Source organism: Adiantum capillus-veneris, chromosome 6, assembly GCF_014529385.1.
Source record: "Adiantum capillus-veneris isolate H3 chromosome 6, ASM1452938v2, whole genome shotgun sequence".
NCBI lineage: Eukaryota > Viridiplantae > Streptophyta > Polypodiopsida > Polypodiales > Pteridaceae > Adiantum > Adiantum capillus-veneris.
Genome location: NC_140936.1, coordinates 50262062 through 50277093, shown reverse-complemented (window position 1 = coordinate 50277093; position 15032 = coordinate 50262062). Strand labels below are relative to the sequence as shown.

The 15032-nt window shown below is 44.5% G+C and overlaps 1 protein-coding gene across 2 annotated transcripts; it reads left to right on the top strand.

The window, feature by feature from the left end:
- The first annotated feature begins 4840 nt into the window (after nucleotides 1-4840).
- On the top strand, nucleotides 4841-11445 carry LOC147455490 (uncharacterized). 2 transcript variants are annotated; one of them, XM_086514258.1, is made up of 7 exons: nucleotides 4841-5401; nucleotides 5771-7703; nucleotides 7810-7929; nucleotides 9940-10056; nucleotides 10188-10277; nucleotides 10789-10896; nucleotides 11035-11445. In XM_086514258.1, exons 2-7 carry the CDS (start codon nucleotides 5940-5942, stop codon nucleotides 11146-11148), a joined length of 2313 nt encoding a protein of 770 aa, XP_086370384.1. In that variant the 5' UTR covers nucleotides 4841-5401; nucleotides 5771-5939; the 3' UTR covers nucleotides 11149-11445. The 2 variants fall into 2 exon arrangements, with proteins under 2 accessions (XP_086370384.1, XP_086370385.1); XM_086514259.1 differs by lacking the exon at nucleotides 4841-5401 and having other exon boundaries at nucleotides 5553-7703.
- Nucleotides 11446-15032: the final 3587 nt, after the last annotated feature.

The following is a 15032-nucleotide window of genomic DNA, read 5'->3' as shown; positions in this document are numbered from 1 at the left end:
AACACCTTCAAAGGTGGAGAGAGCTAGCAGGGAATGAGGGTAGGGAAGATGAAGAAGAAGTAACATACGAGAAAGCGATAGTTACTCACTTATCATCACTCTTTTTGCATAGCATAGCATAATAGCATAATAATGATGATGAAGAAGATGGCAAGCTTAAGCATTGAAGCACGGCTCTTGGTTGGATTTGCTTTCCATAGCCAAGAGTATTGGTGTAGGCTCTCAACTTCTCAACAAGCTTGGAGAAGGAGATGGCGCTATTGCACTTTGCATTTCACACAATGAAAGTGTGTGTGTGTGTGTGTGTGTGTGTGGGGGGGGGGGGGGGGGGAGTATACCTTGCAGGCAAGCCCTCTGGTTGCTTGGGTCGACAACTCTTTCTAGCTCATGCTTTTTTGCTCATTAGCTCTCTCAAGCCTAGCCAATCACAAGCCTTGGTCAAGTCAAGTAGTAGAGGTAGTCTTTGGACAAGTGTCCCCTTTTCCTATTTGAGAGAGAGGGCTTGATAAATGCCAAAACAATTAATTTAATTAGCTAAATCCTCATTGGACCTCTCTAAGGATCAACCAACAAGCTTTGGACACTCCTTGAGGGCAACCCAGCTAGGGGCTTGACATGTGTCCTTCTTGCTTCTTGAGAAAGGGGTGCCCTTTGGGAGAGAGAGAGGTCATCCAACCATCCCCCCTACTTGCATGGCTCGTCCCCTCCTTTGTAGGCTTGCATGTTGACTTTCAAGCCCAAGTTACTTGGCCCCCTACTTGCTTAAGCACCTAGTCATCAAGCATAGGGTTAGTAAGAATATGGCTTTCTCTCTACTATCCCCCTAGCTTCAAGGGCTCGCCCCCTCCTTGTAAGGATTGACTTGGACCTTCAAGCACATGCCTAGCTTAAGTTGCACTTTAGCTATCAAGCATCTCATGCACTTTTAATTATCAAACATCTCAAGCATAGGCCTAACTTTAACCTAAGGTCCAAGGACTTTTACACAAGCCTTTGGAAGTCTTTAATGAAGCTAAACCTAAGGTATTTAAGCTCCATTAGCTAGCCTTGCTCTTTGACATACCATCTCTCCTTTGGACCCCTTTTAACCTTGGCCCTGTGTTGAGATAGATCCATAAGCACATGTCTATATTCTAACACTTGTTCCGGTTTATTCTCCCACATTAAATGATCAATTTAATATGAGAAAACCATTTGGATTTGTTAGATATTAGATTTTATGACAGGGTCTCACAATTTCTCTCAGCTCTTCTCTGTACAAAACTGGAGATTGCATGCCGTTCTTAGTAAAGCCAATTTTGTTCTTCACAATAGGGTTCCTATTGATGAAAAGTGTATGATACATTTTTCAAAAAGGGTTACAACCTTTCTACGTCAATTGGTCAACTCTCAATCGTACGGGGAACATAAGCCAGAATGAATCTCAATGGAGCTAGAGGTTTAAAACAATTTGGAGGCTATCCCAACCTCTATTAAGGAGTCCTATTTATTGTGACTCATCTTACATAACACAATTTGGACTTCAGCTAAGGCTCATTAGTTTGGATTGGGAACATGCATTTGTAAAAGGTGCAACCACTAGAAGGACCACCTTTTGCATTTGGTTTATCATTGTCCTAACAACAAACCGATGCTAGTGTTATATGGCATGCCATAAGAGCTCTTGTCTTATGGACCATTTGGAATCTAAGAAACTCCATTGCCTTTCCACTAAGAGGGTCTATCTTCCTATCGGTTTTGCAGATAAAGAAAGAGATAAAAGTTGCTTAGAAAAAATTGGAACTACTGTTGTTTATTTACAGAGAACAGTAAGATGGCAAGCCTGAAAGAAGCTCCTTCAACTTTTCTACTGCCTAGAGGTCTGTCCATGGTTATGCTAATGTCTCAAAATACCCCTTGTCATGTATAGACATCACTCAATGACACCTACATTTGGGGATCATCGTTGTGTTTTGGTTTCAAATATCTGCAGATGTAGGATGAATCCACCTATTTTACACTCATATGTACATTATGCCACATCGAGTGATCAACTCTAGACGCCTTGTTTTTGTAAGTTATGCCACATCCTCCTCCCAACCCTTGTAAGATCTCCTCCTTCCCTTCCATGGAGTACTATTGTACATTTCTCTTATCTTTTTCATCATTGCATTCAAGCATTGCTTTGGAAAAAAAGAGGAGAATTCTGCAAAGCTGCCTATCATTATACCATACTAGTATGGCCGGCCGCCTTTGGCGCCCTCTCTCTCTCCCTCTCTCTCTCTCTCTCTCTCTCTCTCTCTCTCTCTCTCTCTCTGGACTCGAGGAGCATTGACGACCAAGAGTCTACAATTACTCGCACACACACAGTCACCATAAGTACGGCCTTCTACCAGTTGAGTCTCTCTCTCTCTCTCTCTCTCTCTCTCTCTCTCTTTCTCTCTCCCTGCGGTAGTCTTACTCATTTTTCATTGGGAGAGCCTCCTTTCATGCAGATGTAGGCCCCCCCAGTCTTGCTGGGGCAGTTTGTAGCCCAATGGACAGTGTGGCACTCAATTGGTTTTGACAACAATGATGAGGGTGATGATGATGAAGACGACGATGCTGGCGATGTAGGTGCAAACTCGTTAGGTTGCTAAAGGGGAGGCTCGAGGAGGAGCATCGGCCGCAAGAGGCGCTGCTGCTGTAAGTTGGATGTCGAAATGGCCCATTACTTCAACAACCAGTCTACGGCCGTCTCTTGCTCTTGCTCTCTTACGCACTCTCTCTCTCTCTCTCTCTCTCTCTCTCTCTCTCTGTGTGTGTGTGTGTCACTGTGTGACCATTGACTGCTCTCGCCTGTCCATTGTATCACCTCACGCAGAGCACACTGGTCTGAATTGCAAAAGCTGTCGGATGAAGCTTGTAGCGCCACGCGTCCGGGGCGAGGGGCAACATGTGTCTCCATTTCCTTATCAGCCTCACCACCACCATCAACAAGGCCAACAACATCAAGAGCATCAACAACCTCGCCATCACTTTCAGTATCTTCATCAATTTCAATAGAACTAATTACATGAGCAACAACTGCAAGAAAACACAAACTCGTTCATTCTTTCTAGGATCCACAACCCTGCTCCATTACAACAGATGAGTTCACTGGCTCTGCAATCCTCCTTAGTCTAGCCCCAACTCCCCTCAGTGCCTCTTGCAAGCCGGCCCTCCCTTTCCTTTGTAGAGGGCTAGCTCCTCCTCAAAACACTATGCTCGGTGGCTTTATCAAATGCCAACGCTTCTTCTAGACTCTTCACTGCCCGAGGGCATGCTCTCCTTTGGCCCTTGCCAACAACTATGCTTTTCCTTGGCTTGTTCAGTCATGTCGATTGAAGAGGCCTTGAATTTCGAGCCGCCTTCATTTATGGGCTCTTCTCTCCAACTGATTATTTGACCTCCGTTTCAAAGCAGCAAGTAATTGTGGGCCACTTCCACTCTCTCTCTCTCTCTCTCTCTCTCTCTCTCTCTCTCTCTAGGATAGATCTCTTCTCACATTAAAATGTGTCATGGGGATTATAAAGATATTCCTACGACGTTAAAATTCTCTTCTTCTTCTTCTTATTTTCTCTCTCTCTCTCTCTCTCTCTCTCTCTCTCTCTCTCTCTCTCTCTCTCTCTCAGATATATCTTTTCTTACATTAAAATGTGTCGCGAGGATTGAAGAGATCTTCCTGCGACCTTAAAATTTCTCTGATTCTTCTTCTTTTCTCTCTCTCTCTCTCTCTCTCTATTTCCTTCTTCTTCTTCTCTCTCTCTCTCTCTCTCTCTCTCTCTCTCTCATTATCCTCCCACTTCATACTCTATCCCTCTATTTAGTATGCATCCGTCTCTCTGTCTCTCTCTCTCTCTCTCTCTCTCACACACACACACACACACACACACACACACACACACAGACACACACACACACACACACACACACACACACACACACCTCAACTGGCGTTATTATTAGCACGCGCCCATTTCTCTCGCTCTCTCTCTCCACACATTAGCTAGCCTGCCTGAACCGGGAGAAGTGTGATCAAGATGGGGAGGCGCAGCAGCTCCCAGTTCCTTCATCGGCCACAGGTAAGACAATCGAGGGCAAGGTTGGGAGGGAGACGTAGGAGCAGGCAACGAAGCCAGTAGGGCTTTGACGCCTTTCTCTCTCTCTCTCTCTCCAATTGATCGCACACTCACTGCTATTGTCTTGCTCAGAGTGCACTCACCGGAGAAAGGAGGTGCTGCCATGTGTCCGAGGGAAGGGGCCGGAATCCCTTCCCCCATTATAATTGTATAGATAGACTAGTTCTTCTCTAATTCTAGAGGCTCCCACTGCAATGATTGATTGTCATTGGTGCCAATAGGTAAGCCAATCAAAGAGCCAAGAGCTTACTACCTAAGCAGCAAGCTTCAAAAGGGAGAATGCAGAACAGAAAGAGCAAAAAATTGTCCTTTTGGATTTATTCATGGAAAAGAAAAGCGGTGCAACGGGAAAGCGCACATTAGATCTATTATGTATCATCTTCCTACCGTCTCTCTAGATTCTCTCTCTACTCTCTATAACCATTCTCTCTCTACTCACTCTCTAGAGTGAGGTGATCATGAGGGCCCTTTTGTGCATTGTGGCGCTGTTGCAAATTCTCGTCTGATCAAATTTGGGCTCTTGTATGATCTGTCATGTTCTAATTTGGAGAGAGAAGAAAAATTGCAGAGAGACGAGAAGTCTCTCTCCTAGTTTCTCTCTCTACACGCACAGATGGTGGTTTTCCTTTAATTCTGCCCGTTAGACGCCCCCTTTTCCTATTCCACTCTCTCATCTTATTATTACCGAACGCCTCCCCTAGCCTATTCATTCTTCTTTACCGGCCCTGTCGCCCCATCCTCTCTTTCAGCTTCCTAGATCGCCCATGTGCCTGCGCTCTGCGTCATCTTTCTTTCACTCTTACCTCTTCTGTGCACGCTCTTCTCTTCTCCTCTCTTTGGCTCTCCATTCACCCCTGCTTTTGCTGGTTTGCCCAATGCCCACATTTTCTACCGACATTACCAATCAGATCGGCAAATTGTGCGCACACACACATTCTTTCTATCTCCTCTCTCTCCCTCTCCCTCCCTGAGACTCCCTCCGCCCCTCTCTCTCCATCGTTGGCTGATCCCCTTCCTGTCAATTCAGCGTGTTTTCATCTCGTTCCTGCTGTGTGTGTGTGTGTGTGTGTGTGTGTGTGTGTGTTTTTGTTTCTTGAGAGTGCCTTCAGGCTTCCCTTATCCCATTCACCAGCTCACGGTTTGCTACCCCTCTGCCATCATCATCATCATCCTCTCTCTCTCTCTCTCTCTCTCTCTTAACTCAAGAACACAGAAGGCCCACGGCATAGCACCTGTCGCAGATCCGCACCTCCGGCTCCTGGGTACGAGTTTTGTTCTTTGCGCAAGCGCACCTTACACATCACCTTCTGCTTACCCCACACACACACACACACACACACACACACACACGGTCCGGGGGGGGGGGGGGGGGGGGAAACTGCACACACTCACTCCCTGCTACCTTTTCCTTCATGTTATGTGCACTTTTTGACATGATCCCTTCTTACCTAGTTTGCCTTCTCAAGCAGGGCCGCTGCAGGGATTCCTACTTTCTTTAAGCAGTTCTTTTGCAAGATAGAGACTTGCATCGAAATGAGCATGTTTGATAATTCAGTTGCTTAATCCCCACGCATTGAATACAATCACGTTGACACTTTTTTTTTTGTTCTGTTGTTTTCTAACTGTATTAGGTGGTGCATCACTAGCTGTATAGCCCAGTACCTTGGCAGTCAGTACCTGGACAGGAAGAGCAAGCTCACATTAATTTCAAAGGCTGAGGAGGCCTTCATCCAACTAGGAAGATGCCATTGCCAGGGCGCTCTGTGGTTTTTAGATGACCATGATAGGGCCCTGCTCAGAATGGTCATGTCAGAAGTAGCTTGCTTGGTGCAATCTCCGCATCAAGCGAACCATGCAAATGGAGAGACTGGCATTGCAGGATCGGCATTGCGGCGGCCTCGCAATAGAGAAGTAACATCCAGGTACAAATCTCCTTCCACCCCATCTGTTGTCTCACCGGCAGCAGCGAATCGCAGATATCCCACCCCCAATAAAGATTGCTCAAAAAATGAACCTAGCACAGCATCCCCTGCTCCAGTATCCATTCGTCGCTTTCCTACACCCAATGTGGATCGCTCCACGCATGCAACAGATGTTCCTTCTCCCAAAAGGGCTGTGTCTGTGGAGAGAAGGCGGCCCTCCCCCACAAGAACAGCAGAGCATAGCTCTTCTAAACAACCGAATGATGCAACTACCCCTGTGCTCCCTCGACGCACAAGTGTTCGCGCAGAGCTTCTCTGGCCATCAACGCGGTCCTTAACATCTTCCATGCAGCTTGACTCTCTCCCACTTCCTCCAACTGGGCAACCAAAAAAGCAGGTAGAAAATCGGGGAAAGTGCAGTAATGTGAGTGCAGATCAGACATTGAGGCCGTCTGCCAATGTAGTGCAAAAGCCAGCCAAAAGTAGGAGACCTACCCCCGAGCGGAAAGCAACACCCCTCCGTTACCAAAATAGTGACCAAGCTGAGAATGCCAGGCCTCAAGAGAATCTTCAGAAGCAGCATGGTAGACCAGGGAGTAGCAATGTGAAAATTTCTGGTGCAGCATTGGGCAGGAGTATAGACCTATCAAATGACAGAGAAAGACCACCAAGCAAAGCAGCGGCGATATTATTGCAAGGAAAATACGCAAATGGGTCTTCCAGTGTTTCACAGAATGTGGGTTTTTCTGGAGCAATATCAATGTCGGTCAGTGAAGGTCGAACAGTATCCTCGATCTCCCTGAAGCCTAGACCAGAGAGTAGGGGAAGGGGGAGAGACTCGCCTTCAAGGTCCAGCAGAGGTCCCAACTCACCTTTGGTGTCCGGAAAGGGTCCGAATAAAGCGTCTCCACCTAGTGTTACTTCACAGGGAGCTGTTGATCAGGTGGTCAACCCGGCTAGGCTTATTGGACAAGCAGTAGAGTTAGCAAGCTCAGATGTCCCAAGTATTCCTGATGCTGCCTCAGATAGCGAAAGCGTGTCTTCGGGGGGTACAACAACTACTACATCATCCTCGGGTCGGGGCACACCTGGAAGTGTTTCAGTAAATAGAGGGGTTCGGGGCACCACTGTCCCTGCACGGTTTTGGCAAGATGCAGCAAGTAGGTCAAAGCGATTACCAGAAAACAAGTTGCGCTCCTCGATGCCAGAATCCGAGTTTGCAGCTGCTGCTTTGAGCAGAGTAGGTGTTAGATGTAAAACTGTGGAGAGCCCTCAAGGTTCACATTCAGTCCAGAGTGGTTCTGCATCGTCCTCTCCTTGGTCTTCAACAACGCCCATCCGTTCAGGTTCAAGTTTCCTTCCCCCTCAACAACCACTCTCACCTTCCAAAGTTTCACCTTACAGAAATATACCAAGTCCTTTAAGATCCAGGGGAGGACCATCCCTCAATCCCGGAGGCCAGCGGTCAAGTAGTGCTGCATTGATGCTGAATTTTGGAGCAGATGTTAGGAGAGGCAGAAAGGGATTAAGTCTAGTAGAAGAAATCCATTTGCATCGCATCCTACATAACCGATTGTTGCAATGGAGGTTTGTTAATGGGAGAGCGGATGGGGCCATGAATGAGCAAACAGCAGGTGCTGAGGTACGGGCTATTAATATGAGTATGATATGCTATATCTGTAATGCAGAAAATTCATGATCACCAGCTAACAATGTATTGACTGTATTATCTATTGGGATTTTGCCAGAAAATGCTGTATAATGTCTGCGTGAGGATCTTTGACTTAAGGTCATCGGTAATTGCAAAGAAGATTCAGCTTCACCAAGCTAGACAAGCTCAGAGACTGGATGCACTCTTGTCGTGCCAAGTAATCTTCTCTCTTGCACGGTTTCTGCTATCAAGGAATCATTTTAAAGCAATATATAGGAGCTTGTCGGATGTGCGCTTTGAATTTATATGTTGGGGGGTATTTTTATACCTAACATTATATTGCGATGATGGTCCCATCACTGTGCAATGATTGACCCAATGCTAACCTTGTCTTTGGGAGGACTAAACCAGCACATTTTGTTATAGGTGAATTGGTGTTTTGACTGAATCCACAATTTAGGTAAATGCATTGTGAGGCTTTGTTGGATGCATGGCTTGAATGCGGGAGCTGGAATATTGAGTGCTGAAAGCGCTCTGGTTGTTAATTTGGATTTAACCATTTGTTTAAAGTACAATAATTGGAATCAAAGGCAGAAGACTGACATCTGTGAAGTAAATACATGGATATGTATAAAGTTTCTCCCTACCACCTCCCGTGCGTTGATGGTTTGAAAACAAAACAAAACAAGAAGAATGCGAGAATGAGTGCTGGTTGATGTCTAGGCATTTAGGAAATAGATTCTTGAGCATACTTGGATGAAAAAGCACTTCACATGCCACGAGCTAATGTAGACCTGCCACAAGAAGAAGGTCAAGTGTAAGCGAGGACCGCTTGCCATCAGTACACAAGAACCTAAAGGATGGCGAGTGAATTTGTACCTTGACTTCGTCATTGACAAGCGAACAGAACGCTTTTATCTACTGAATTTTTTTTGCTAGGCACATAATCAAAAAGTGAGAGATGAAGAGGGAAATGGTAAGGTCCCCAATTGGTGAGACAGCGTTTTAAGGCTTGGAAACAGCCTTTTTTCTCCAAAATGACTTGAATTTTAGGAATTGTTTACAGTATCTCGAATTTGGAAACTTAAGCAAAGAAATAAATGTCATGGCAACTTGCCCTGACTGTGGTAACCATCAACAAAAAAGGTTACTGTGAAGTTTTTGGGTATTTATGGAGCCATACCACTTTGCAGCAAAAAATTGCAGATTGGCCTGCAGTTTGGGGCTCTTTGAATTAAAGCCAAAATTAAAGACTGCATGGAATATAACAGGAAGTAAAATTTGGTGTTCCTAATGATTTCAATTGAAGCATGCTATAGGCTGATGATGGTCCGAGATGTGCAGAGACATCAGTTGTGAGATAAGGCAATGGATGGTCCTTGGTTGGAAATAAAAGATCTCATTTCTAAGCCTTAATGTCACGACCTTGTAGTGGAGCCCAAGTTGGCATGATAGATGCCATACATTTTGAGTCAAAACATCTGTGTCTTTTTGAATATGTCATCAGCTCTACTCCACTGACTTCTTGTTATTGTTTGGTTAGTGCTGTTGTGCAAAGGTTCAATCCATTGCTGAGCTGTGTGTTTCTTAGCATAGAGTGCATTGCTTGTTTTTCAAAGTTGAAGATATTAGAGATTGGATTATAATGGGAATTTCGAGTTTCAAAATTCCTCTATTCATGGGGCTTGAAGACTCCACACAGACCAGCAACACTTCAGAACATAAAAGCTTAAAAAATAAAATTTGAGGAGACGAGAAAAAGCACTAAACATTGGAATTCTTCAAAGTTGAAGATATTAGAGATTGGATTATAATGGGAATTTCGAGTTTCAAAATTCCTCTATTCATGGGGCTTGAAGACTCCACACAGACCAGCAACACTTCAGAACATAAAAGCTCAAAATTTAAAATTTGAGGAGACGAGAAAAAGCACTTAACATTGGAATTCTGGCTTTAACGGTGACACACTTAATTCTAAGTAATGCCACCTTGATGTTATGCTATAATTACTACTGTGATGGTATGGATACGTTACAATAGCTACCCCTTCTTTCTTGCTAAGGTTGCATTTATGTTTGCATTTTGAAAAACTGCCGTTGCTATATCAGTTTCAGGGTTTCGATCGGTTATGTTTTGTATGCAAGGTGATCACTTAAATGATCACCTTCTTTCTTGCTAAGGCTTTGTCTTCGTAAATGAGTCATGTTCTCTTGTTTGTTGGTGGCAGAAGTCGAGTCTTGAGGACTGGTCCACTTTGCAAGGTGATCACTTAAATGCTTTGGAAGGAGCCGTGCGGGCGCTGGAAGCTGCTGTTTTAAGAGTGCCTGTAACAGGAGGTGTGAAGGTATTATCTCTCTCTCTCTCTCTCTCTCTCTCTCTCTCTCTCTCTCTCTCTCTGTGATGGACCCGTCATTCCAGTGCAGGTGTGGAAGTTTTGTTAAAACTTACATGTTGCACTATTACTATGTTGTTCAGGCAGACGTCCCTGCTGTGCAAGATGCGATAAGTTCCGCTTTTGATGTAATGAACCTGATTGAGAACTCTGCTGTCTACCTTCTGCCTAAGGTTTGCTATTGTCTAATCCATTCTCTGTACTATCTGTTTGCTCCTACAACAAGGTGAAGACTCACATTGGCAATTTTAAAATGAAAAGTTGAAAAGGAAGTTGCCCTAAATAAGGGACCATTTACAAACTAAAATGAGTCTCTTACCCAAGAAGTGTAGCTCAGTTGGTGAGGCCTTAGTGATGTAACCCCAAGGTTGAGGGTTTGAGGCTCATGGGCTGCATTTTTGATGGGTGTATCCTCCTTACCCATTGGGGAGGTTGGTATGGTCCCTTGTGGGTGTTCTGTGTATAACAAGCCTACCTTCACTGTGCTTCTGGTGAAAAAAAAAGGTTTTTTATAACGTAAAGTTGAAAAGGAATTGATGAGGCTCTTCAATGAAGGGACCCATTCACACGGAAAAAATTTTGGATCCAAAAATTTGTACCTCTTTCTCCTTGTTGTCTAAAGCATGTTGTAAAATGCCAAAATCACATTTGCACACTAAAGTTGTCATGTTTACATACCTGCAGGCAGACAAGACAAATTGTCTGGTATCAGAGCTAGGACTCGTAGCAGCTCAGGAGAGGGTCCTGTTGGAGGAATGTGCAAGTCTGCTTGCAACTGCATCGTCGTTGGAGGTGCGCGTCTGTTGCGATTAACTTCCCCGTCCTGTGATTAGCTTCTCCTGTCCAGCTCTCAGGAGTTGGTATTATTCCAGACTACCTAGATTCAGTTTCAATGCTGTAGTGAAGGTTTGGTCATCTTCTATTTTGCAGGTAGAAGAGCGCAGCATACGAACTCAATTAGTCCAATGTGAACACGAGAGAGCTCGGGTTCTAGGGCATCTAATGGATACCACTTCTTCCTTACCTGAAACTGCCGTAGTGTGACCATTTAGTTGTATATTCCCCACAATCAAAAGGCCAAAGCAACCTCCCTAAATCACATTGATAGAATCTTGAGGATTACCACATGTAGTGGGATCCCTTTTGTAATGCCCTGGCTGAGAACCTGAGCAAGACAAGGGAAAGGGCCTGTAAGACACGGCAAGTCACTTGCGTCTTTCCTGCCCAATCTCTCTTCTCAAGTTCTGCTCATGGCATGAGTGTACCATAATTGTTTGGTAGATGTAACCTCTTCTGACGCATGCCACCATATTGTTCTAGTGTTCATTTTTTCTCTATTCATTTGTGAGCAGTTATTTTTTAATAGCTGTAGAACACACGAAAAGGATGGTAGTTGGATTTGAAGTCACCATTTTGAAGAGATTTCCCCCAAATTGTCAACATGAATGGGGTAAGGCTGATGATGCTTTTTGCCTCTTGTTGCTTGTCTGAATGCAACTAGAACGTCCACTTTTAGGTCTGTGGTTGGAGCAGAACTCATTTTGGCTACGCTTGAGATGTAATTGTGAGTGGTAAAGGGGGTAATGATTCACAAAGCTGAAGGTCTCTTGCCAATGATTCACAAAGCTGAAGGTCTCTTGCCTACATGAAGAGTGCTTCTGTACTGGGATGAAAAAGTTCAATACTTGCAAGATTTGCCTCCTCTTAATTGAATTGGGGTTTTGGCCTTAATCACAACACTGATAGTCTGCGGATAGTCTGCGAATGCGGCCATATCAGAGCACTGTGATATCATGCTTTACAATCTTGGTTGTTGAAAGAGTAATCATTGCCTCACAGATAAGCATGATTTGATTATTCAAATAAACAAAAAGTGGGTAACTGCCGAACCATTGTTCAAGGTAAAACTGCCTTTGAAGGTCTTGCTACCACTGCCTACAGAGTAGATCTTGTGCTTAGGTCTGGGTTGCCTTTTACAGTTGTTACCATTGCAAGACCTTTCGTCATTCTTCTTTAAACTGCATCAGTTGTTCACCATTTTAAACAGTAAAAATACCACAAGCATTGCCTTCCTGCCTTACAGATGTTTAGTCTTAAGAAGATGGGTAGAGGCCTTTTATGTATATGGAGAGTGCCAAAAGGAATAGAGAATCCCATGATGCAGCTTGCCTGTAGAGTTTAACCATTAGAAGCTGCTCTTTGTCCTCCGGAGCTAAAAACGGAGGTGATCGTATCAATGTATGATGAGAACCTGATGTATGCAAATAATGCACTCGTTTACTCTTCACTATTTTTTTTGATGCTTTGCAGCCACTATTGCAGAGGCTGACGAAACATAGAACTGGCCTAATAAGTGGTGGGATAAATCTAGTACAGAATGGCCGCAATGCCTACCGCTATGGAGCACAGCTACCACTTCATCACAAAATTGAGGTAGCGCAATCAAATCAAAATAAGCAAAGTCCTTATCCCTGATTGATATTCTTCACTCAATAAGATACTTGACAATAGCAAAGGGATGTATATAACATGATAAGAAGACTGGCATCCCTTGCATATCCACACAAAACACACAATTGAGAGTGAAAAACTACAAAAGAAAGAAAGATCAATTCAGTACTTCAACATGACAACCCATCAACAAAGGATTTGGGATAAAAGCATGTGCAAAACAATGAACAACTTTGAAAGTCATTCCCAACAAGAAGCTCAATCAAGGCCATACAACAACACAAACATAAGACAAAAGAGCAAAATCTTAATTGCTAGCATAAGAATTGGAACCTTCAACTTACAACATCGGAATATAGTTTGAGTGCCATTGTGGTTGTGTACTAGTTTTGCCAGGGAGAGTATTGCAACAGGAGCACAAAACTTTTACACTATGGATCACACATGCTTGTCGTGATTGATGCACACTTGGTGCTTTGGTACTTCTTTCCCAAGTAGGTGGCCCTCCTACATACTACCTACAAAATTCCACACACACAAATTTGCACCATTTATAGGGATCCAAGCTTGACATTTTCACTATCCTTAATATGGGACCTTTATCCTATTCAAATAAAAAAATGGCCACCTCAACCTTTTGAGGGAAGGATTAGAGCCGCCTCAAATTTCAAGAGTTTTTTAGTTGAAAAAGTTCAAATTTATGTAGAATTTCCCTTGTGGTTTTCACCTTGTGAGCGTAGGAGCACTAGAAAAAAATTAGGGTCCAGGGTCCAATCTATTTTAACCGCTTGAAATTGTAAACTCTTGGTTAGATTTTGAGCTTGCTTTTAAGAAAACCAAGAAATTTACTGAAGTTTTATTGTAATTACCGGCAAAAGCTTCAAATTTTGACCTAAAAACCGGGAGAATTTCAAGTTTGCCCTTATTGTCACCGGTTAGCAAAAATGTATTTTTCTAGCCCTGGTTGCCAACTCCACCACTTGGCCCAGCAGCCGCCGGCCCGTGGTAACAAATCTTTACAAAGGATTTGAGTGTTGGCCACAATAGCAAGAGGAAGAGCAATACCCACAATCACAAGAAGTTTTGGACAAACTCTCACAATAATTCCCACATTGTGACTTACCTCAACATCATGAGCTTCTGGGAGGGAGGCACTGCATACCTAGCTAGGTACGATTGGGGGCAGGGGACCGCCGGCCCGGTGGGGGGGCCGGGGGTCCCCTGCCCCCAATCGTCCACCGGGCCGGCGGTCCCCTACCCCCAATCGTACCTAGCTAGGTATGCGGTGCCTCTCGAGCAGAAGCTCATGATGTTATGCATCGTATCATGATGTTATGCATCGTATGAAAAACACTGAAAAAGACTCCGTTTTCCTACATGAGAAAATTTTTAAATCTTCTTATGAATTGGCATAAGTGCACACAGTAAGATGCTGAAGGAATCTTAGCGTTTGCACACGCTTTTAGCATGCATATATGAAATGCCCATTGCCCCTCCCTTTTCATTTTGGTTTTGTAAGTATGTACTCCCAAGATATACAGCAATAGAGTACTCAGTACTCACCCTTCTCTGCTCTCCTCTGCAGACTGCAGTAAATTAGAGTCCAGAGTCCAAGGTAATTACTTTGCCGCCGGTTCACATTCATTGGCCTCACGTTTATTGGCACATCAAATGAAGGACCATCCTCCAGAGTCCACACTCTAGGCTACCACACGTGCATCTTCAAATGGGATCTACGGTCGCCAGTCTGGGAACATTCAAAGACGAAATTCATCAAAGTCACGGCCACTCTTTTCAATTTAACTCTATTTTCTTGAATTCATCAAAGTCACGGCCACTCTTTTCAATTTAACTCTATTTTCTTGAATATCCCCCCCCCCCCCCCCCCCCCCCCCCCCCCCCCCTCTCTTTTTAAATGCTCCGTGTCAGATAGTCATGAGGGAAACCCCGTGCACAGTCATCGAGGCGATCTGTACCGTCCGTCGCTTGTTAAACCTAAACCCAGCCAAGAACTAAACCCGGACATGGGGCTTGTCCGGGTTTAGTGCTAGGTTTATCGTTTATAACACCATGTAAAATGGCATTCCTTTTACATGCACGCGGATGGACGACTTGGTTAGCTCAAGCCTCAAAAGACACTGGGCTACGAGGTCGTTGGTTCCAATCCGAGCTCTTCAACTATGCCCCCATTTTTTGGGTGTGCGTGTCCACCTCGAGATGCCCGCTAACCCTCCTTGCCGCATCGATCCCCTTACCCTCCCCCACGTACAATCCTGTGTCACTTAGTGCCATGGCCCCCCCTCCTTCAACCGACTGTTTTGATTTTTTAATCGGCTCAAGGCTAACCTGAGGCACACTTTTCCAGAACACCAACGGTCCCACTCACTGCTTGAAAATTATTGACCCAAAAACTAGAGGTAAATTGAGTATACGAGTGCATGACCTGTTCGAGAGAGAGAGAGAGGGAGAGAGAGAGA